The 22419-nt window shown below is 45.3% G+C and overlaps 1 protein-coding gene across 26 annotated transcripts in view; it reads left to right on the top strand.

Moving 5' to 3' along the window:
- The window catches only part of KCNMA1 (potassium calcium-activated channel subfamily M alpha 1), a 717266-nt gene that overhangs the window by 478219 nt on the left and 216628 nt on the right, over positions 1 to 22419 (top strand). For all 26 annotated transcript variants that reach the window (XR_013377873.1, XM_077895128.1, XM_077895127.1 and 23 more), the window contains 3 exons: positions 5978 to 6053; positions 8135 to 8305; positions 9907 to 9998. Coding sequence is in view for 25 of the 26 variants with exons in the window: in XM_077895128.1 (XP_077751254.1) it covers positions 5978 to 6053; positions 8135 to 8305; positions 9907 to 9998 (339 nt within the window). In the remaining variant the exon portion in view is untranslated. The remainder of the gene's footprint in view (positions 1 to 5977; positions 6054 to 8134; positions 8306 to 9906; positions 9999 to 22419) is intronic.

Raw genomic sequence — 22419 nt, 5'->3', positions numbered from 1 at the left:
GGTTTTTGTAGGGCTTTGGATGCAAAGCAACTTTCCAGTGACTCCTCTGTTCTCTGCTGTGTTCACAGAGACCTTCCAGGAGGCTGGGTACAGCCCTGTAATCATCTTTAGGGGGGATTTTGTCTGGCTTTCTCGGGTGGCCAATCCCCTATCAATCTGTGGCATTACACAGGGATAGAGACGTTGCAAATGTGATTTGAAATAATGATTTGAAATTGCAGTTTCATTTTCTGTCCTCTGGCTGCTTTGCTTGGCAAAAAGCTGGAAGTAGCAGAGCAGAGACATATATGGGGGGGGGGAGAATTAAGTGGGCAGTAAAAGAAAACCAGAGTGGACAAGATGACACAGAAAACAGATGAAAGAAATAAGTCATCTTGCAGATGGGACAGCACCAGAGTCATTCCTTAAACTCTCAGCCCACAGGGGGACCTACCATGTCTGGAAGATGGCCTATTAGAGGGGACAGGGTCCCTTCCATGTCATTGTCTGAACTTCTGGTGGTGCCTCAGTGGCCCTACAAACTGGCAGGCAGACTCACAGTTGAGAGGACACTTACCCTACACTCAGAGCAAAATGAGCAGCTTGGTTTTCAAGGCCATCATTCCACATCTCATTGGTTATATACATGTTGATGATGCAAACGTGGGTCATCCAATAATTTGCTTTAACTGGCAATAGCCATTTAAATGATGTGCTCTCTGTCTCCCTAAAACAAAATAATTATAGTAAGATAGACTATGCTCATTGTAAACATTTCAACAATATAGAAAAAGCACAAAGGATAAAGTAAAACTTCCCCAACCCCACCTACAGTTGAGACAAACATGACTAATATTCTCCTGTGTCACTTTTATTCCCTGCATAGTATTCCATGACACGTGTGCACCATCATGTACCTAACCCACACATTTTGGGGGGACGAGTGGAGAGCTAAAGACACTCTACTACAAATATGACCTCAGAAATGGCTCTCATGTTAAGTTCTTTAAAAAGAGTGTTCATTATGGAGATGGCAAGGGAGTGTCCAGGTGGAGGCCACACCCGATTTATCCATTATGGATTTAACTTATCCATCATGGATTTAACTCAGGGAGCGAGAGGGACTCCCTGAAGTGTTTAAGTAGGACAGGAACGTGGTCAGATTTGCTTTTTAGAAAGATCTGCTAGTCCACCAATTGTGCGATGGGTTTGATGCATCTAAGACTGGAGACCAGTGAGGGCAGCTGCCCAGGAAGGCGGTATCAGGAAATGGCCTTGAGCTGTGCAGGTCAGGGTGGAGCAGGAGGGGTGCAGAGGTTTTTCAGGGGTAGATTGACAGAACCTGATTTTCCTCACAGTTCAGACCATTCATCTCAATGTGGTATCATCTAATTGACTTTTCAGGGGTGGCTGTCTTACATCTATCCAGCAAAGGTAACAATAAAACAAAATAAAGGCACGGACATCTGGCTATACCCTCAGCCATAAAGGAGGAAAATAGTGGATAAGCCGGAAAGGGACAGATTTGCCCCCCCCTTTTTTTGTAGATGATGGATGACATTTTCCAGTGTGAACCCAAACATGTCTTGTTAAATACGATGAGAGCAAAGATGGCTTGCACTGGCTCTAGGTTTGTAGCTATACTTTCAGAAAGAGACAGATTTTCTCTCTTCCAGTATTTGCATGGTCCCGGAAAGGTCTCTGATCTACAGGGACAGAAAGACATCTGTGCCTGCCCTTGGATAATTCACTGTATCCAGTAATGGAAATTTCTCTAGTGGCTATTGAGAACTCATGAGCTGGGGACCCAGAAATGATAACGGACAACATGAAAATGATTCTCTTTGGAGGAGTTAGGTTCTCATGATAGAGTCCCACTCCATCCCTCCCTCAAGGCATGGGAAAGGGGCATGAATCTGAATGGTTCCAATCATTCTAACCATGGGGAAGGTCACATTTGGCTCAGACCCATGGCCTTGGCTGTGAACCTATGCCTATTTCCAGTGGCCCTTTTTGCTGTGCCAAGGATGCAAACTCACCCCTGCTACCCATTCCCTCCTCTCAAGGAGCCCTGTGCAACCTGGTGAGGTTCAAATTTCAGAGTATGGAGAAAGTCCACTAAGAGTTAATCTTGCATCTTTTCCACAGAGCTTTTAGGTGATTGCCTGGTTGTACAGTTTAATTTGGAAAGCAAATTCCTAATACTAGCAATCTGTAATCATGCTAATGCCATAAAAATAATCAGATTTCAGTGCTGAATATGGACTCTTTCAGCAACAATGATGAACTGTTCTATGCACAGTGAGAACTCCCTTAAGCACTATTAATATCATTATGACAATCATTTGGAAATTAATAATCATCATTTTTGGTTGTTTTTCCAAAGCACCAAGAGGCTCAAAGGCTGCAATAGTTTTAATATCTCAATAGGGCTTCCCATGGTGTTTGGTGGGGCACTGCTTTGTTCAGATTCCAAGGATCTGGGAGTATGTAAGTGAATCAGCTTGATATTTAATTATCCTTTCAAAAAATGAATAATGCATATTTTCCTCGACTTACAATGGAGTTACGGCTGGAGGAACCCACTGTAAGTCGAAAATATTTTAAGTCAAAGATGCATTCAATACACCTGACCTCTTGAACATCATAGCTTAGCCTACCCCACCTTAAATGTGCTCAGAACATTTAAATTAGCCTACACCTGGCCAAAATCATCTAACACAAAGCCTATTTTATAATAAGTGCTGAATATCTCATGTAATTTGTTGAATTCTCTACTGCCAGTGAAAACCAGAGTGGTTGCATATCGGTTGTTTGTTCTCATGATCACGTGGCCAGCCGGGGGCTGCAGCTCACTGCCACTGCCCAGGATCACAAGAGAAATCATGCTGTATATCACTAGCCCGAGAAAAGAACAAAATCCAGAACTCAAAATCTAGTTTCTCTGAATGCGTGTGGTTTTCACACCATTGTAAAGTCCAAAAATTGTAAGTTGAACTACTGTTAAGTCAGGGACTGTATGTACATGCTTCTCTGAGATCTCTCCCTTGGTGACCAGCTCCCTGTTCCTCATCTGCTTCTTACTCTCACACCTTGGAGGACCCACAAGGCAGAGGCTTGGAGGTTTTGCTGTAGTTCAGCTTCCCACTGAGACACTAGTTGGGAGTAGGACATAGTGATGTTCCAGCCACAACAATGTTCAGTTCACTGATCCCCAGAGTTGCTTCTCCTAATGGCTTGTTGGGTGGATGTCTTATATCTATGAGTTTTATTTCTGCTCTGACAGTCTCTGGTTGTGTGTGGGGAGAACACTCTGGAAGTCCAGGGTGTAGGCCTCTGGGGCTGACAGGCTGCTCCAGGAAACAGAAAGGCAAGAGTTATAGTATCTTTCTTCTCTCAGGAGGGGCGTAAAGAGAAGATTTTAAACATTGTTTTGGTCAGCTGGTGATCTCCATGTACAGCTATAGAAACTACTTAGAGGTGGTTACATGACCCAAGGTAGCATCTGGAAAAAGGGACAAAGGCCAGGATTTAGCAGATCTGTACTTGCCTTTGTAAATGCCAGGTCCATCCATCCAGAACTTGCAAAGCCATGGAACTAATCATCCTGTCGTGCACAGTTGGTGGTGGTACAGGATCTGCCCTCTTTTCTTAGATGGAGATCGTCCCAGACTTACTTTATAGACCTGATCAATTGCTAGATTCTCCGAGATCATTTTGGATAATCAACCCCTTCTGTTGCAGGCAGATGGCTTTAATTGTGAGTGACAGAGTGTACTTTGAACCAGCCTTGGTAATGACTGGGATTTAAGACAGAATCGGACATGTCTGGATCCAGGGGTTCAGATTCTCTCATCAGGATTCTGCTTCTCTCTTCATCTCTTTTAGGTTCCATTCTCAGGCAGGCTTTCTCCAGGGCAGATGGCCTTCTAGACTTATATTTTTTTGCACCCAAATCTCAGGAGGAGATAGATTCTTTCTCTCCCACTCAGTTCCCAAGCAATGTCTCTGATAAGCCCAACTTCATAGTCCTTTAGAGCCAAGAGTTCCTCCAGCAGCCAGTGTGGCTCAGGCTACCCAGACAGAGGGAGAGGTGGGAGCTTGTGAGTGACATCCCACCCAGGTTAGAGGCTGAGGATGGAGCTGTCCTTGAGGAAGGGATGTCGGACCCACCCAATAGAAACAGAGCTCTGTACTGCTTCTCCAAATTATTGTGTTAAGTAGGGCTTGGATCAGACAGGCCTGGTTAGAATATTAACCCCATCACTTACGGATCACATCTTCTTGGGCAGGCTGCTTAAGTACACTAAGCCTCAGTTTCCTTATTTGGTTACTGGGAACAATGATAGTACCTGAATCAAAAGGTTAGAACGATAAAAATCTGAAGAAAATCAAGAAGTCAACACAATGCCTCACACATAATAGGGACTCAGTAAATATTGGCAATTTTTATAGGCAACTCCTATTCTGGCAACCCAAGAGATGACCAAAAATGACAGAGTGGACATTCTCATTGTTTTTCTGTTTTTGAACCAGAAAGAAATCTTTCCATATATTTCAAAAGATCAGTATCAAACAAAATTTTTAAATATTTGGCTCTTCTTTCCTGGAACTGTCAAACCCAGCTCTAGAAAACTAAGACCACGGTTCCTCTGCTCAATTACATAAAGAAAAGAAGATTGATATAAAAGGCAAGCTAGACTCTGGCCTCATGCCTATTCTAGAACTGCTGATCTGACCTCCACTGAGGGACTCTTCCTCCAACCTCTGGGCTATTTAAAATGTACTGATTCATTCAAGGAACACTTATGGATGCTGAAATTATTAGGCATGAGGTTGTGAGGGAAGAGGATACACAAATAGTCTCAGATTCTCACACTGTAGATGACATATTAATTACAGAGGGGAGTGGGCTCCTTTTGGTGGCAAGATTTCCCATTCCCACCTTAACCGACCGGACCTAGGGTAATCGACTTGAGATTTCCTGATATGATGCCAACCCAGGCAGATATTCTTAACAGAAGCATTTAAACAGGATCTAATCATGGGGGGAAAATCAGACAAATTCAGAATGTGGGGTACTCTATAAAGACAGCTGAACTGAATGCACAGAAAATTAAATGTCATGGAAAACAAAACAAAAAGAAAGGGCAGAGGAGCAGTTTAAAGGAGAGCAGAGCAGGGATTTGCAAACTATATAGTCCAAGGGCTAATCTGGCCCATTGCCTGTTTTTTGTGAATAAAGTTTTATTGGAACACAGATGTGTCCACATTCCTGACTCCTGAATAAAGAAAGCAACATAATAAGCAAATGTAATGCCTGAATCCTGACTGGTTCCTGCATCAAGGTTTAAAAAAAAAAAAAAAAAGAAAGAAAACATCAATAAGCAATTTCAGGACAAGTTAGAGAAATTTAAAGGGACATAAATTAGAGAAATTTACATGACATTCCTGAATTCATGTGAATTTTCTTGGGCATGACAACTGTAGCATGATTGTGCTGCACGGTTTCCTTCTTAGGTGTTAAATGCTAAAGTATTTAAGGGTTGTGTCATGAAGACGACGATGTACTTATAAATGGTTCAGCCAAAAAGCAAACTAAAAGAATAGAAAAAGAGAAAAGGAAAAGAATACAAAGAAAAATGTCCAAAATATTAACTGATCAATCTAGATGAAGGGCATATACGTGTTTATTATACTGTTCTTTCCATATTTCTATAGATATAAAAATTTTCAAAATAAAATCTGACTAAAAAAATTTAAACCCAATGGAAGGATTAATTTAGGGGTCACGTTCAGTGGCCCAGCTGTTATTTTTCTCTAGGCTCTGGCCCTACGTACTGATGCTGTCTTCCAGGACCTTCCCTTAGGATGGAGGATACATGGGGGGGTAGAGGTGGGCTGCGTGTCCCCCAAAGATTGCCGCCACTCTGGAAGGCAGCCCCAACATGCTCTGCTTTTGTAACTTGGGGATTTTGCTTGTTGTCTCTTTGTACAGTAATTCCATCAAGCTGGTGAATCTGCTCTCCATATTTATCAGCACGTGGCTAACAGCAGCCGGGTTTATCCATTTGGTGAGTATCCTTGAAGATGCTCCGGCCTCTGGCTTTTCTGCCCCAAGTCTGTCCCTGTGTCATTTCATTACTTGAGATTTCTCTCCCTGAAGAGAAACCTCAGCCCCGCAGCGGAATGTAGGAGGAGAAGCAACTGCACGATGGTCTGGGTTTCCAACCTTTTCACCCCAAACTAGCTCGGATGGTGAATAATGCTCGCTTCGTTAACCTGGGTTGTTCTGCTCGCTGGTTTGGTGGGGTTTCCATTCTGTCTGCAGTATCCCGAGCGAGCCACGAGATGGCAATGCGTCCCCAGCTAACACTTGCAAAGCTCTAGGCTACCAGGTTGGAAGTTTGACCCACGTCTCTTAATAAACAACAAATTCAGATCCCTCCATCTCTCTCCGCTTCCCCCTTACAAAAAGCCACCTTTGATTCTCTCGCCTGATGACATGGCAAGTTATCTTGTGTCTCCAGCACGTTAATTCTTTCAAATTAATGACTCTTTGAAAGGCTGACGTTGTTAAGTCAAGCTAGTCTCACCTCCTGGAGGCCGACCTTTATTCCTGCTTTTAGGGACCACAGCTTTTGTCAGAAAGTGTGCTTCCTGCAAACACAAAGTGTTAAAACCAGAAGAAGCCTCCTCTAACTCTGAAGCTTTGAGTAAGGGCGCCTTTCCCAGGCTGAGCCTCTGTTTGGGTTAAGGGGTGGAGGGTGCATTTCATTACCTCCCATTGTCAGGGGGATTTATCATTGCAAAGGAAGGTGCCCCAGGCTGGAAGCCTGGGCTTTCATTCCCCCACTAGATCTACCCACCCCCTTTGCGGATGGAATTCTTGGGTGAAATCACTCCTCCTGGGTAATCATCCTAATCACGAATATGAGCTCACCTTACATTTTGTGAACTAGCTTCTATTCCACCGGGAAACCTCCATGAAAATGGCACGTTGAGGCCAAGAAGGGATGTGCGAAAGATGCCAGGTTTTGGAAACTTCCTGCGGACGAAGAGTCAGAGGCGTGGTGATTGGGGGCCTGGAGGCTGGCTGCCCAAGTGGGCCGCGCTGGTGGGTGACAGGCACTGCCCACGTCGCAGGCTGTAGGGCCGGATCTGGGGTAGGCCTGGAGATCCAGCCCGCATCCCTCCCTCTCTCTTGAGAGTAGTATCTGAAGGGTCTCTCCTGCCTACCTCACAGCTTTGTTGTGGCTCGAATTCGATGGGAAGACGGAAAGTGTTTTGTAAAGTCTAAAGAAAAGAGATGGGCACCCTGCACCCCTCGGGGACAGAGGGTTCCCAGTTCACCCATTCTCCTTTCCGTTGAAGTGTGGCCTCTGGCTGATTCACCAGCCGCACCGTGGAGTCGTGGCTACAGAGATCTGAAAGTGTATGTCGTGCAAAGCTGAAAATATCTACTATCTGGTCCTTTATGGAAAAAGCTTGCTGACCCTCGGTCTGAGGAGTTACACAAAAGCAAGTTGCTCTCCTGAGCTCAGTTGTCGTGCACTCGGGGAAACGCCTGCCTGCCCTTTGCAGGGTAGAGCCACCCTCGACATTCTGCAAAGCCCGCAGAGCAGAAGCAGACTCCCAGGAGATACTGTTTGGGGGTTCGGGTGTAAGGTCTGAATGGGCGACACCCACCAGGCATCCCCTTGGTCAAAATGATGAAAAGAGGAAGCCCTTTGTGGGAGAGTCTAGAATTCCTTTGGGGAGCACATGAGCCAGGCCCTAGCAGAGAAAGGTCAGGGCAGGGCTCTCTGGCTCTTTCCTTGGAAGACAAAGCTGTAAAACATGGCCAGGGGCAATGCCTTAAAATTCAGCTGGCTTCCACTCCTTAACAGTGAGAAGAAAGCCACACTAGGGGTGTTTGTCTCTGTTTCTTCCCGTTTCTTCCGCAGTCAGCGAGGAAGGCGAGGAAGGCGTGTTTGTGCTACTACCTCCCCACTTTCTCCGGGAGGCTCTGAGTCTTGGCTGGACTCACCCGGGGGCAACAGGCAGCTCGTGTTGAGGCGCCGGTGCAGGTGGCACCAGCCTGCTTGAGCTCTTGTGTCTGGGTTTACCCTACGTATATATGTCATCTCTTCTCTTCCCTGTTCCCTTGCTTTAGGTGGAGAATTCAGGGGACCCGTGGGAAAATTTCCAAAACAACCAGGCTCTGACCTACTGGGAATGTGTCTATCTACTCATGGTCACCATGTCCACCGTTGGCTATGGGGACGTTTATGCAAAAACCACGCTTGGGCGCCTCTTCATGGTCTTCTTCATCCTCGGGGGACTGGTAAAAACTCTTTATTACGATGTTGATTTTTATGGTCATTAATATTTTCTATTATCCATTTCTTTAAAGCTTTGTATTTTGATTCTGTGTTTCTGCATTACAAGCAGGGGATATGGCCCTAGAGTTACAATCAGGCTAAGGAGACCCAAACGCAAAGGTAGATTTTTGTGCGTATCTCTTCGGTATGTTAGACTGGCTTCCCAGAGACCCAGGCACACTGCCCTTGTCAGGGTCAGCCTTGCCGCCTGGAGGAAACCTAATTGTCTTAAGAAAGTGATGCTCACTTATTACGTGAAGTGTCTGCCCCTTAGTAATGTGATTCAGCAGCTGATACTCCGCAAGGACAGCTGCTGTCACCTGACCCCGTAGATGCTGTGGATCCTCTGTAGACAGTTTGCGGTTTCAAGAGCTTCCCCCCCAACACCCTTCATGATCCCCCCCTAACTTCCAACAAACACTGTGGCTGGGGCCTGCCCTGAAGAGTAGGGTCCCCACAGAGGACAGAAAGGCTCCTAGTCTCACGCAGGTGGACATCGGTATGTGAGCCGAGTGTGGGTTTGTACACAGCTGACCAACTCCCCCCCCCCCCCCCCCCCCGAAGCAGCGACCCCGGGGGATAGATTTCCTCCCCCTTTGTAAGTCAGAAAGTTTGGCTATTTGCTTTTCTGGTCTTTGCAGATCATAACGGTCGGTCATGATGTAATTTTCGAGGGGGATTTCTGGCAACCCATGGGCGGCTGCTGCATTTTGTCTTTCAAAGTAGCTCATTTTAAGATTTTTTTTTTGCCACATGTGCAGTAAAAGTGATTAGGATCCTACTTCACAACCAGCTTTCACATATGTACACCGCGCATACATTTATATGATGCATATACATCTCTCTGTTCTGTATGCATACGGCATATATACATTTCGAAAATGTGTATAAATGTACATGTGCGTGTGTCCATTGATGCGAGTGTTTCCTGGGCATCGGGGAGGTCCCTGTAGGTAAGGACACCCACTCATCCAGCCACAAGCACAATGTTTGTTGGACAAAACATGGCAGATTTGTGTTCCTCCTTGCTATTCTTTCCTCCCATCTGATTTCCTAAATTCACCTTTTGTGCTTTTTAGTGATTTTTTTTTTTTAAGTGGAGAAAGTTTATATTATTTTGATCTTTTGGTGTTGGTTGTCTTTCATCACTCACAAAGGCAGTGATTCTCCTGTGAATTTTAACCAGAAAGAAAGGTCTTCTCTTGCAGTTGTGTGTGTGTGTTTCACCAGCATGCACCCCCTTTACTGATTTCCCTTCAACAGGAAGCACAGGATGTCGACTTATGTATTCCTGTCTCCTTTGTATTTTTCTTGACTGTGATTTTTTTCTTTTTTTTTTTCCGTTGTCCAGGTTGGCTGATGTTTGTTTTGTCCCATGTATTTTCAAGAGCTTGCCCTTTTTGTGCTTTTATTTTTTATAATCTCCCCCCATAGTAGTATACACCTTGGCGGTTCGAACCCCTTTGTGTTTTCGAATCTTAGCACCCCCCCACTTCTGAAAAGGTCACCCCCTTTCTTTGGCCTGTCTTTTCAGTCTCTCTTCTGTCTCCTGTCTTCTCCTCAGGCCATGTTTGCCAGCTACGTCCCTGAAATCATAGAATTAATAGGAAACCGCAAGAAATACGGGGGCTCCTATAGTGCGGTTAGTGGAAGAAAGTAAGTATGCCAAGAGGTTGTGCTGCCTCCACTGGGGTCGAATCCTCTCTGCATGCCATTTTTTTTTTTGGCTCTTGTTTCTTTGTTTCATGCATGTAGGCAATGTTTGCCCGCTACGTGCCCGAAATTGCCGCTCTCATCCTGAATCGGAATAAATTCGGCGGGACTTTTAACAAACATGGAGGCAGAAAGTAAGTCAGTTGCATCAGAAAAGATGTGGTTGAGTGACTTTCAAGAGCCCGTCTGGCAGTGACACCTGAATCCCGCCCCTCACCCCTCTCACCCACCCAGAAACCTCCGTGAGGCAAGGGCCACGCTCTGTGTGGGGCCCAACGTCAGAATTACCACAGGAAATTGTCACCCGAGGATGGACCACGCAGATCTGTGCCCCTTCGTGGCTTTCCCCGCCCCCCACCTTCCCGAGAGACCCCCTGCATCTCTCCTGGAAGGGGTCCCTAGATCATGGGGCCTGTATGTTGTGTTCTCATTCCTACCCAGTAAACAAAGTTCATTCATTCTTTACATCAACTGGCTCAGGGATTACATTCTGGTCCCCCAGACTACTGTGATGCCACCCTATGGGGGGGATTCTGTGCAGCTGTGACATGGGATTGTCCTCCAGCGGGGAAGTCTTAGGTAGAGCAAGGGCAAGGTCACCTTGCCTACCGTCAGGGCCTTGTGGCAACCCGGAAACCAGTTCTCTTCAGCCAGGAGGCACCGAGCATGTCCTCAAAGGGACTCATTCCTCAGTTGAGATTCCTTCTGGGCAACATATATTCCATTTATGGTGTGTCAGGGCACTGCATGCTATTCCTGAGGAGTCTTGGGTTTGGCTTTCCGAACATCAGTGCTTTCTTTTTGGGGACTATTTCGTTCCATGCTCAGATCATTTTTTATCAATATCAGTATCAATGGATGGCTTTGTTATCAACCAGAAGTCTGACTCCTATGTGAACAGCAGGGCCTTACCATCTCTGTCCTCTGCCAGACTACCATCTTGGGAGGAGAATGTTGCAGGGGAGGCAGGGCCGGTGGCAACCATTCTCTTCTTTTATTTATTTTTTTAAATGCTTTTTCTTGGGTCCTTAGCTTTGTTGTTTTTGTTTCTGACGTTTTGTGTTTGTTTTAACTTCCATAGAGTAACAGGTTCACAGCCTTAATGTACAGCTCAAGGAGTTTGTTGGTACCTACATACACAGCCAGTGATTACCATCCAGATCGAGATGAGAATATTTTCATCACTCAGGCCCCTTCTCAGTGCTAGAAGCTCCTATCACAGAACTGGGTCCCCCTCCCCTAATACATTTTTCAGATGAACTCTTGAATAGGCTGTTTTGTTTTTTAAGAGAAGATAAAACAATAGCACTACCCTTCCCCTCTCGCCTCCTCCTTGCCTGACAGTTCTGTTGGACGGAACAAACCTCATCTTCTGTTGGTCATTCGGGTGCATCCTGAGCTCAGGTGTCCAGTCCTTCGTTCAGAAAATGAGGAGGTAGAAAAAAAAGGACTCATTTTCTTGAACTACCCACAGGACACCAGTTTCCTTTCAAAGGAACAAAGGACAGTGGGCGAGAGGAGGCCAGTTGGCGTCTCTTCCGTGGAGGCAGCACATTCCTCCACCTTCCCTCTAAATGGAGCCCTCCTCTTCCTATTACCTTAACAGCCCTGGATGAGATGAAAACCAAGCTGTTCTGATTTCTGGGCCATTGGTTGGATCCAAAAGGCCAGATAAGTCCAGAGATTCCCACTGGTCATTTATTCCATTGCCAAGAGGAAAACAGCTCCTCTGTCCATTTTGCCTTTAAGGTGTGAACAGGTCGCCATAAAGCAGAAGGCATTCTGAGAGCCTGGGCTCTCTTTATGGCCTCCCACCCCACTTGCTCAGCCGGGGTTTCCTTATCACTGTCCCTGAAGAAGCACATAAAGTCAATTGCCCTGAAGTCTATATTGAAAATATTTCTTGACTCACTCCAGGTAAAAAATGTTCTTTTTCCTCTAGACTCCCTAGTCCACTGCGGGTGGGCCGGGTGGCTGGTGGCTTTTGTCGGTGGGTGACCCAGATAGGGCCTCAGAGCTGCAGTTGCTCACCCACCCCGGGTCTGATCTGGTCATCTTTGTTGCCTTGGCACTTCCACTCAAACCCTTGAGTGCTGATGACTTCAGATCACAGACTTCCAGCGGCTTTTGTTCTGGATCCATCTCTGTCATCTTTTATCACGGGCCTTTTAGCCTGGTTTTTCTCTCTTTCTCTATTTTTTCTTCTCCCTTTATGAAAATACACACTTTGCTTTTAATGTTCTCTTTGGGTCTCCAATGTCCCCCGACCCTGAGGACGGAGAGTAGGTCCTGTCATCAACACTGGGACCACTCACTTTACTTTACGCATTGTTTCCTGGTTCAAAAGCTAATTACTAAGTAGTTTAAAGAAGCCCTTTGGTCACTTAGATCTTTCATCAGAAAATATAAGCTCGGGAAAGGAACGGTAATAAAGGGCCATTAGCACCCTTTGTTTGATGTTGTTTTCCAGTCAGTAGAACAAGATTGATGAAATGTTATGTTTGGCCAAAATTTGAGTTTTCATTTGGAATTCAGTGTTGAGAGAATGGGCTGTCAGAATCAATAAGTTTTCTTTCGCTTGGGATATGGGCATGTGGTAGTAATTAGCAATATAAGGTCTTTAGTTGAGCAACCAAGCATGGATTTTGGCAGCAAACATAATGAGAAACTACAGTTGTTCTATTTCTAACGTCAAAAAGTTTCCAGATAAAATTAAATGCATTTGCAAAAGGAAAGCAGCTAAACTTTGTTGAAAGATAGAGTTCAGACTCTTTAAATAGCATGCTTTGCCCCGTGTTCTTGTGTATGCAAAAATATACGCACTAGACTCAGGGGCACACGTGCGTACCTATACTCTTCTCCCTAGGATTTCATCAAGTGAATGCCCAGAATGTAATTAAAACATATACATCGTTAAGGGGATTGTTTACATGTGCATATTTTACTCCGAAATAACCTCTCTAACAATGCATTAACTTGTCAGAGAATTTTAGGTAACTTGTGACCCAAAGCTATAGATGCACACAACTTCAAAATCTAAAGGTAATTTAAAGTAAAAACACACACACACACACACACACACACACAAACAAAAACACAAAAACCAGGCAGAGAAGTTTAGGGTTTTGTTTACATGACACCCAGTTTCAGGATATTGGAGAACATGAAGATTTTGCTGGCACGTCATTTTCGGTTTTCATCTGTGTGTTTGGCATGAAGTAAATACTCCACACAGCATCCCCAGAACATTGTCACCACCAACCTGGGATCAAGCGCCTGGAGTGACTTCCTCCAGTGCTCCTATGGGTATTCATCACTTGACCTCCCACAGGACATCCAGAGCCAACCATAGATGAGGGGATGTGTGTGAGTGTCAGCTGTTCTCTGCTTTATCTTATTATGATGTATCAGGGCTCCTAAGAATAGGAATTGGGTGTCAGTAACCAGGGGTTCCATGAATGGCCTACGCAGGCAGTCTCTGTGGGTTGGAGGTCTTGGGGACAATTGGCCTCTTGGGCTGAGACTCCAGATCTTATTCAAAAGAGTAGCCTGCCTGCAGCCAGCCTGCCCCCTTGGGGCACTGTCTCCTCCTCCTCCTTCCCTTCATGTAAAATCAAAGCTGCTCAGAGGTGGGAGAGAAGCAGGGTGAGGCTCCCATGGCCTTTGGAATCCCGGCTTGCTCTCCTTCCTCCCACAGCCCCTGCCTTTTCCCCCAGAGATTTCTTCTCTGCGTGTGACTCAGCCACTCCTCCTCAGTTTATGAGAACTGACAAGATCATGCTCCGAGGTCACATGGCCAAGGGCCATGGAAAATAATCAGCTACAGAGAGGAATCCATCTGCTCTAACCCCCTTGCTAGAGGTGGCCAGGCTGGGGAGCCATCTAGACCTTGTGTTTCCCATAATGGGCTTCTAGGACTGAGGTGGTCCTAGGCCAGATGAATGGGAGAGGGGAGAATGGGATGAGTTTAGATTATTCTCCTAATTTCTGGGAGCCAAATGCTGAGAGACACAGAGAGAGGAGAATTAATAATGGAGGCCAAGAAGAAGGCGAAAGGAGAGTGAAGGAAAGGTCCCATATCTGGAGGAGGAGACTGGGGCCCCCCTTGTGGTTGGGGGAAGAGTTGTCACAGACTAACCTGTCTCTGGTCCCAATGCAAGAAAGCTGTCTGTGGAACTTAAATGCTATGGCTCCTCTTAGAACTCTTCTTTATGTAGACAGAGGAGTCCACGTATTTGCAGATGAGAAGCGAATCAGTACGGCTCAAAGCTCTAAGACTGCTGTCTCTGACAGTAGTAATACCTACGGACTTGCATGTTTCTTAATCCTCACAGCAACCCCACAAGGAAGGTGTTATCTCCCTTTGCAGTGGGTGAGGAAACTAAGGAACAGAGAGGTTGCGCAACTTGCCTGACATCACACGGTGAACACAGGGTGGATTTGGGGTTTGAACCCTGGGGCAATCTGCTTCACTGGGCCATAGAGATCACCTAGAGATCATCTTCTAGAATCCCTTTCTGTTCTGAACCCCATGATCATCCCGTGGTTGTATGTTTTTATTCATGTGGACCCATAAGTGGGGCCACACCACTGTGCACATGAGAAGAAGAGGAAATGGATGAGTATCACTGTGGGCCTGTCTCTTCTGTACGCTTGCCTATTGCTTCTAAGGGTCATGCCCTCCCCCCCCCCCCCCCCAGGGTCCAGGACAAAAAAATCTGGAGAGGGGACAAACCATTTCTTCCTGGATTTTGCTCATTCGGTTAGACTGGAAATGTATTTACCTCTTGGACCCTTGCAGCAGTGAGAGGCTCGCAAGGATGGACCGAGGTATTAATGACGGAAATATGATTTGTGCCTTATTTGTGGGTCTCCACACTTCCAACCCCTTCCTGGGGAATTCATTTTCGAGGCTACCAGACATGGTGACTTGTAGTGACCTGCCAGATGCAGGCATCTCCACCCCAGGCAGGGCCTGCCTGAGTAGCATCTTAAGAAGAGCGTCCCCTGCCTTGGCAGACATAGCCACCTGTTCCCTTCGATTTCCTGGCTGGTCTGCAGCCCAGCTCAGAGCACTTCTCTGGTGCTGGTTTTCTTAACTGTCATGAGGATTAGCGTAGCAGGAGCCCCTCCTGGAAAGTCCTCTATTAGATACCCTCTCTGGGTTCATCTCGGAGTTTTGGGTTGGCAGCATTAAGCCTCAGGAGGCTTGGGTCTTCCGGGAGGGAGTTAGGGCAGTCTGCCTTCAACATGAGGGGTGGCCTTGGGATTGTAAAAGAGGTCCCTGAAGCCACAGAAGTCGGCAGCATTTATCACGTTTTTCCATTTATCTACTGAAAACAGATAACTTTAATACGTTCGCTAATGTAGCGGGCATATTTTAAGGAACATTCAATAATAAAGACAAGAATTTCAGGAGCTAAGAAGTACTAGAGCACAATTAGTTTCCTGCCTCCCTCTCCATTCCTGTTCCCATGTCCACTGGCTCATTTTCAGTCTGTGGATGTTTACCGCATGCCCCCCACGCCCGGCACGATGCGGGTTGTGTTGGGTGCCAGGGATTCGGTGGCGAGCCAGCTATCTCCGTGGGACCTGTCCTCATGGAGGTTGCAGTCGCCAGGCAGTTACAGGCTACGAGCCAGGCTATGATTGACGACAATACCAAGTACAAGCTTTAATGTGCGTGTGGCAAAAATGAAAAAAAGAAAGACTAAAATTCTGTTATAGAGCCAAACGAGATGACTTACTGGAATGAAGTCCTGGGAGGCAGCATTTCAGAGGAGGGCATGTTACAGCCTGTTCCATGGCTGCTGACCCCAGTTCTGTTACTTCTAAGCTGAGGAGAGCTAACACCCCAGTTTTAAAATTCACATTATGGGGCACCCAGGTGGCTTAGTCAGTTAAGTGTCTGCCTTTGGCTCAGGTCATGATCCCAGGGTCCTGAGATCGAGTTCTGCATCGGGCAACCTGCTCCTCCCTCTCCCTCTGTTTGCCTCTGCTCTCCCTGCTTAATTCTCTCTCTCTCTTTCTCTCTCTCTGTCACTAAGTAAGTAAAATCTTTAAATAAATAAATAAAATTCATATCACATGAGCCTCTTTTATAAGCAGCCATCTTTGGTTCTACCTCCATGGGACTCAGTCTTGAAATCTTATTTTCCTCTCAGTCCCTACTTTGCCTGTACAGTAGCCTCTACTGACTTATCAGGAGAGGCCATCCTTCCCTGACCTCTTATTATTGGGATATTATTTAATTCCATACCTCTTCTCATATCAGACATTCTTTCCTCATCTCTCTCTGTGTGTCCTTTGTTCCTTTCTGAGACCACTTTCTATTCCCTCTTGCCGAGCTGTCTTGAAATGCCGCTCCATTTTTTCTACCACACTCAACTTTTGCCCGCTGTGTTTCTAGACTACATTTTGTTGTTTAAAGATTTGGAATCTTAAATGAATTATGGTGCCAGAGCTGGCATTGCAGTTGACCCTTGAGCACAATGGGCTTGAACAGGTGGATTGTTTGGATAAATACAGTACAGTAAATGTGTTTTCTCTTTGTTATGATTTTCTTAATCCCATTTTCTTTTCTCTCACTTTATTGTAAGAATACAATCTGTAATATATGTAACAAATGAAGTAGGTGTCAATTGACTATGTCATTGGTGAGACTTAGGTCAACAGTAGGCTATTAGTAGTTACATTTTTGGGGTCTCCAGAGTTACATGTGGATTTTTGACTGCACCAGGGTTGGTGCCCCAAACCCAGGTGTTCACAGGTCAACTGTATTTCCTTACAAAGACTTACTGGATCTACCCCAGAGTCTACCCCCTCCCTGAGGAGAGCTAGCTTGAGTCATGCCTTCATCACCATCCAGTCCACACATGATTATTGAGGACTTGCCACACACAGGCACTGGGGATAAATTGATTCACACCCAGAGAGACTTCCAAATGTACTACATCTCTCTTGACCTACTCATTATAATATTTGGCCACCAACGTGGTCAGGGAGTTCAAACTCAGAGCTTATTAAACCTTCCCTCTTGGTTCCCAGAGGTGACCGTCTTCCTACAATAACATTTCCATCTTGATTTTTTCTGATAAGGGCTGACTCCAGCACTTGGGAATAGGATGTGGGGTTAATTCATGGTGTTGTCTTAGGCCATCTTTCTTTTCACCTCTATGCACAGCTCAGGCAACACTACCTCTCCCTTTGGCACAACCTGATGTGTCCGGTAGGGCAGGGGGGTTGGGGCTACTCCTGTGGGGAGCATTTCCTATAGGATGCCATTTATGATTTCTGTATCACAGACATCACTCTGGTTGAAATGTGACTGAGGCTTTGCATTTCACACAAACTTCCATCCCTTGACAGGAAGCCACTCAGCCCTCTCCTTGCATGAACCACGTGATTCCCAGCCTGAACTCCCGGCAATGTTTTCAGATGCCTAGATTTTAAAAGCCATAAATTAGCAAATCATCAACATATCACCAGGAAGGATCATCTGGTAGCCATTCTAGTCAGAAGGAAACACAGGCCCCAATAACTGATCTTCGCAAAGATATGAAGAACTGTAGACAGACAGATACAGTAAATAGGAAGACAAACAGATAATTCAAGTTGACAGATCATCTTGGACTGATTAGACATTCTGCTTTGATTACCATTAAACTTTTGGGGGAGGAAAAAAGAATTGAGATTGCCCTAATACTTTGGAAAAATGACCCCTTGACTACTTCTGAAATTCAGAACTGAGGCGCAGATACCAAAAGCAAGTGTCATTAGATGCTGTATCGTATAATGTAACATGCTAGGTATTCCTTTCTGATGAGAGGGGTCTTGGTGGGTGTGGATGTGGGCGCTTCTTTCTTTGCATCTGCTTTGGATTCTTGTAAGCCACATCTTCAGTCCCTTTCAAACTTGAAGCTCTATTTAAAGAGACTTGGATGCATATTAAATCAATTTCCTGATAATACTAATGGAATGAAGGCTTGTCCCTCCCTCCCCCTTCTACTTTCCTGCCATCTCTCTTCTCTTCCACATACTTATCAAAATGTTCCAGCTATTGTTCTGAAAACAAGAATAGAAATGTAGGTGGGAGATGAACTGTATACCTAAAAAAATAAAAAGTCATATTCAAACCTAGACTTTTGCTCTCAGAGAAGTCTTTCTTCCATAAAAAAAAGAATTCCAAATATGACTTTTCTAATTATAATCCCTGAAAAGTCTTTCAGCACAACCTCACGTTTGATTGGGTGAATCCTTGCTGGGTAGGTTCCAAATCTAAAGAACAAATGCCATCATCCGAGAATGAGTTGCACTGTGTTTTCTGTCTTCCTGCTATGTCATTCATTGCGATAGAAGTCTTTCCAGAACTGTGCAAAGTCATTCCTATTAGACTTGGGGTTTGTCCCACTGATGCTGCCATCATACACCAGGAAACTTTCTAACTGTCCAAACCTATCATCTCTTTAAAAAGAGATTCTTTAAAAAGAACTTTAGATGCTGTTGCAACATGAGACTCATGGAAACCTGATTCTGTGTCTCTCAGGGTTCGCGGTCTCACATCTAGTATGAGTGCTGCATAACAATGACCTGCTCCCACTGCAGAACCATGGGGACTGCTCCAGATATGGGTACCGATTGTTAGTAAAAGCAATCTCATCTCCCCTCTGTATACCTTCTTAATTAGGGGACGTGGAGGCAGTTCAGAGATAGATTCATGCCCATCTCTGCGAGAGGTTTAGTGATCTTAGCCTCTGACCTCAAAGGCAAATGCCAGCTAGTCTGTAGAACAGATTTAGGAAAGTTCCCATCCCAACATGTTTGCTCAGCTAATAAGTTTGGGAGCCCCTTCCATGTTCCAGTCACTGTGCTAAGTGCTGTGGTTGAAGGACAAGCAAGAACTTGTGATTCTGATCTCCTGGAGCTTACCTGAGACGTTGACCAACAGAACGATCCAAGGATCAAGCTAAACAAAAGCTTGATTATGTAGGAGCATCATCCCAGTGAAATGCTTTTTGGCAAGAATTTTGTTCAATGAAATCATGACGGCTGTAAGCACTTTCGGGGGAGTGCTTCTAAAAGCAGTTGATTAATTCATATTGTTAAAATGTACCCATTGCAGTAGTTTGGGGCAAAAGTAACAGCAGGGTGCTTGTACACCTAACAATCCATGGTTCTAATGATGGACCCAGTAAACAGGCATACAGAGAGACTTGGGAGGGTGGTAGAGCTGCTGATGCAACCCCAAGCCCCCTCTTTGTCATCCCTTATAGTGTCCCCTGGTGGTATGTTATGCCTCAGCAAGCCCTGGAACCTGTGGACTCCTCCTAGTTCTTATGTGTGTAATGGATGATGGAGGCTGGCTACTATGTTGGGTCTACTCAGAGTGGATTGGATAGCTAGCAGTGTATGCCAACTGGGCCAATACCCTTGTATGACTGGGGAACAAGGCCAGGATGTGTTAACCTGATTGTATGGGAACGCAGTCCCAACAAGATATGCTCTAGGGTCATGAGGCATGATTTTCCATGGGTGTTAGTGGGGAGGTGGGCCTCACTTTGCAGATCAATGCTAACATACCTCCCCTCTACAAGGGCAAAAGTAAGAACCAATTCTTTACTTGGACTCATTTTCCCTCTATTCCACCTTCATCCCCGAAGGGTGTGGTTGACCATTGCCTTAGTCTTCCCTACTCTTGGTGCCTCCTGTTCAGAAGCAGCACCACCCAGAAGAGACAGGCAAATCTACTTTGATCTGCATAGAGGAAAGTGATGTTCAGTGCCCTGATTTCTCTGTAAGAGTGGAGCACCTTCTAGGATCGGAAGAATCAAGTCAAAGGAAGATTGATGTGCTTGAAAATGGCCAAAGGCCACCAAACCCAAAGTAAGGGAATGAATAAAATGTGGAGGGGCATAGGGTTGGGGAGAGACACAGTGTAATTTGTGAGTTGGGCAGTTATGGAATTGCCTACTTAAGAATTGCCATACAGGTCCTCTTCTAGGAAGGAAGGAAAGAAGGAGGGGAGAGAAAGAAACCAAAACAACATGAGCATGCTGGGTCCATGTGAAAATTAAATGAGAAACTAAGGTGAGGGTAAACAACTCTTCCAGTCAGGAGCTCTCTGGTTACAGGCAACAGAAACTGATTCTTGCTAATTTAAGCAGAAAAGTAATTTTTTTGAAAGTTAGGGTACCTTAAGAAATTCAGAGGAAAGCTGAAGAGCAAGATCTCAGAAAGGACACTGTTGAGCTAGCCAAGCCACCCTGGGATCTGGCACTCAGGGACAGTCATTACAGGGTTTTGCCATCAGGATCACTCCATTCAAGACTGACAAGAATTGATTGGCCTAGCTCAGCCAGGGAACCTTGATTCAAGGTCCCAAGACTATATCTGACTGAGGAGGGCATTTTAATTTTCCCAAATTAAAAATGAAGTGCCATCGACAGAAGAGAGGATGCTTGCTGGATAGGTCGATACAACCAATGCTTCCTACACTGCAGTTCTTAGGATTGATTGATTGATTTTTAAATATTTATTTATTTATTTGAGAGAGAGAGAGTTGGGGGAGGGGTGAAGGAGAGAGTCTCAAGCAGAGTCTGTGTGAGCTCGGAGCCTGATGGGGGGCGGACAGGAAGGGTGTGATCACATGACCCCAAGATCACAATCTGAGGTGAAACCAAAAGTTAAACACTTAACCAACTGGGCCACCCAGGCACCCTTCAGAATTTATTTTTAAGGCCTGGATGGAGGCACCTTTTAGGCAATAAGCTACAAAAGATGTGTGATCACTCCATGTGTGTGATCTAATTATGGAGATCTAATTGTGATTTGGGATAGTGAAGGTACAGATACAGGCCACAGTTTAGGTCCTGACTATTTGTATATGGTAAGATGTACCCACTTTGTGCAGAAAGTTCTAGTCTGGTCAGGACATCTCAGTATTCACTGTTGGCGCCACCAGTAGTCTGTCCTGTGACCTTGGGGCTCTGTTTACAGAGGTGCCTTTGCTGCACTGTTGGGATCTATTTGCTCAGCCTTCTGCCCCTGTTTAGGGAATCAGCAAAACAGCCTGTCTCTTTCCAGAATAGCTCTATTGACAGCTGGATGAGATGATTACTTTATTCTCTTCCTCACTAGGAGGGAGAAGGCATTTCCTTTCTTTGTAATTAGCAAAGTACTAGCTGTGGCCCCGTGTAGGAGATTTTCTTATCTCTAAACCTCCTTGGGCTTTTCTTTTGTTGGCTTTGTTTTTTCATTAGTTTTAACCGGAAATGGCTACAGCCAGGGTTTGAGACTGTGACCTCAATACACATTCATTGTTTTGTTTTGATTTTTGTCCTCCTTACATGTCTTGTTCTCTCACAAGCTTGAAACATGATAGTAGATCTGAGGCAACAGAGTCAGCCAATGATCTATCTGACAGTCTCACGATTAATGGTTTGTTGGCCAAGACAAGCATGTCTTACCAACCGGTCTACTGGGCAGCAGATAGTTCTGGAAAGTCTAGTGCTTTGGGAGTCCTGAGCCAGGTCCCAAGATAGGGTAGAAGGATGGGATCTATTCAGCCTGGAGCTAGCTTTTGTTGACCAAAAGTGAACTCCCTTACGTGGAAGTCAGTTCCTTTGGGACAATCTCTCAGCACTGGAGGAAGTGGGAAGGCGGGAGTTGGATCAGCCTCCTTCCTTTTGGGCAGTGGGGTTGTGCACCTCAGGGGAAAACCTGGGTAATGGCCACCCTGAAAGACATGACCCAAACCAGGGGAAGCTGTGTAACAAAGCAGCCAAAGAAAGCCCTACCAGGTGACAATGGAATGTCAAGCCCAGAGTCTGCCCAAACCTCAGCTTGCATAAGAGTCTTGGAAAGATACTTATTAGACACTGAACGGTTCAAATTCAACCTTGGAGGGACAGCATGAACTTGTAGTGCTGACCACTGTGTGATTTGGGTTGTGGGGTCTCTTGCCACCCAAACCTTGCTTTCTACATGATACAATGCCGCTGAATGCCCTGGACAAGTCCTTCTTAAAATTCATCCCCATCAAGTAGTTGGCTACCCGTGGTGGGGGTTGCTGTGGGGAGGTGGGATGGAAAGAGCATGATTAGAAGTCTCAGCAGAAAGACAGAAGAGATTCTAGCATATGTATTTGATATAAATATTATAGTTTTACAGAGACATCTAGATCAATATATGCCACATTTCATCTACCTCTCTGACAAAGTGAGCACAATGTATTCAGGGAAAGCTGTATAGGATTTTCAATTTACTCTGTGTGATTTATTGTGACAGGATAGCTATGGGTTTTTTAAGTTCTTTATACTTGTTCCAGTAAAAATGGATATAGTATCTTTAAAAATAAACAGCCCAG

This window comes from Canis aureus, chromosome 4, assembly GCF_053574225.1.
Source record: "Canis aureus isolate CA01 chromosome 4, VMU_Caureus_v.1.0, whole genome shotgun sequence".
NCBI classification, from domain to species: domain Eukaryota; kingdom Metazoa; phylum Chordata; class Mammalia; order Carnivora; family Canidae; genus Canis; species Canis aureus.
The sequence above is the reverse complement of the archived record's forward strand: the minus strand, read 5'-3'. Positions and strand labels throughout refer to the sequence as shown.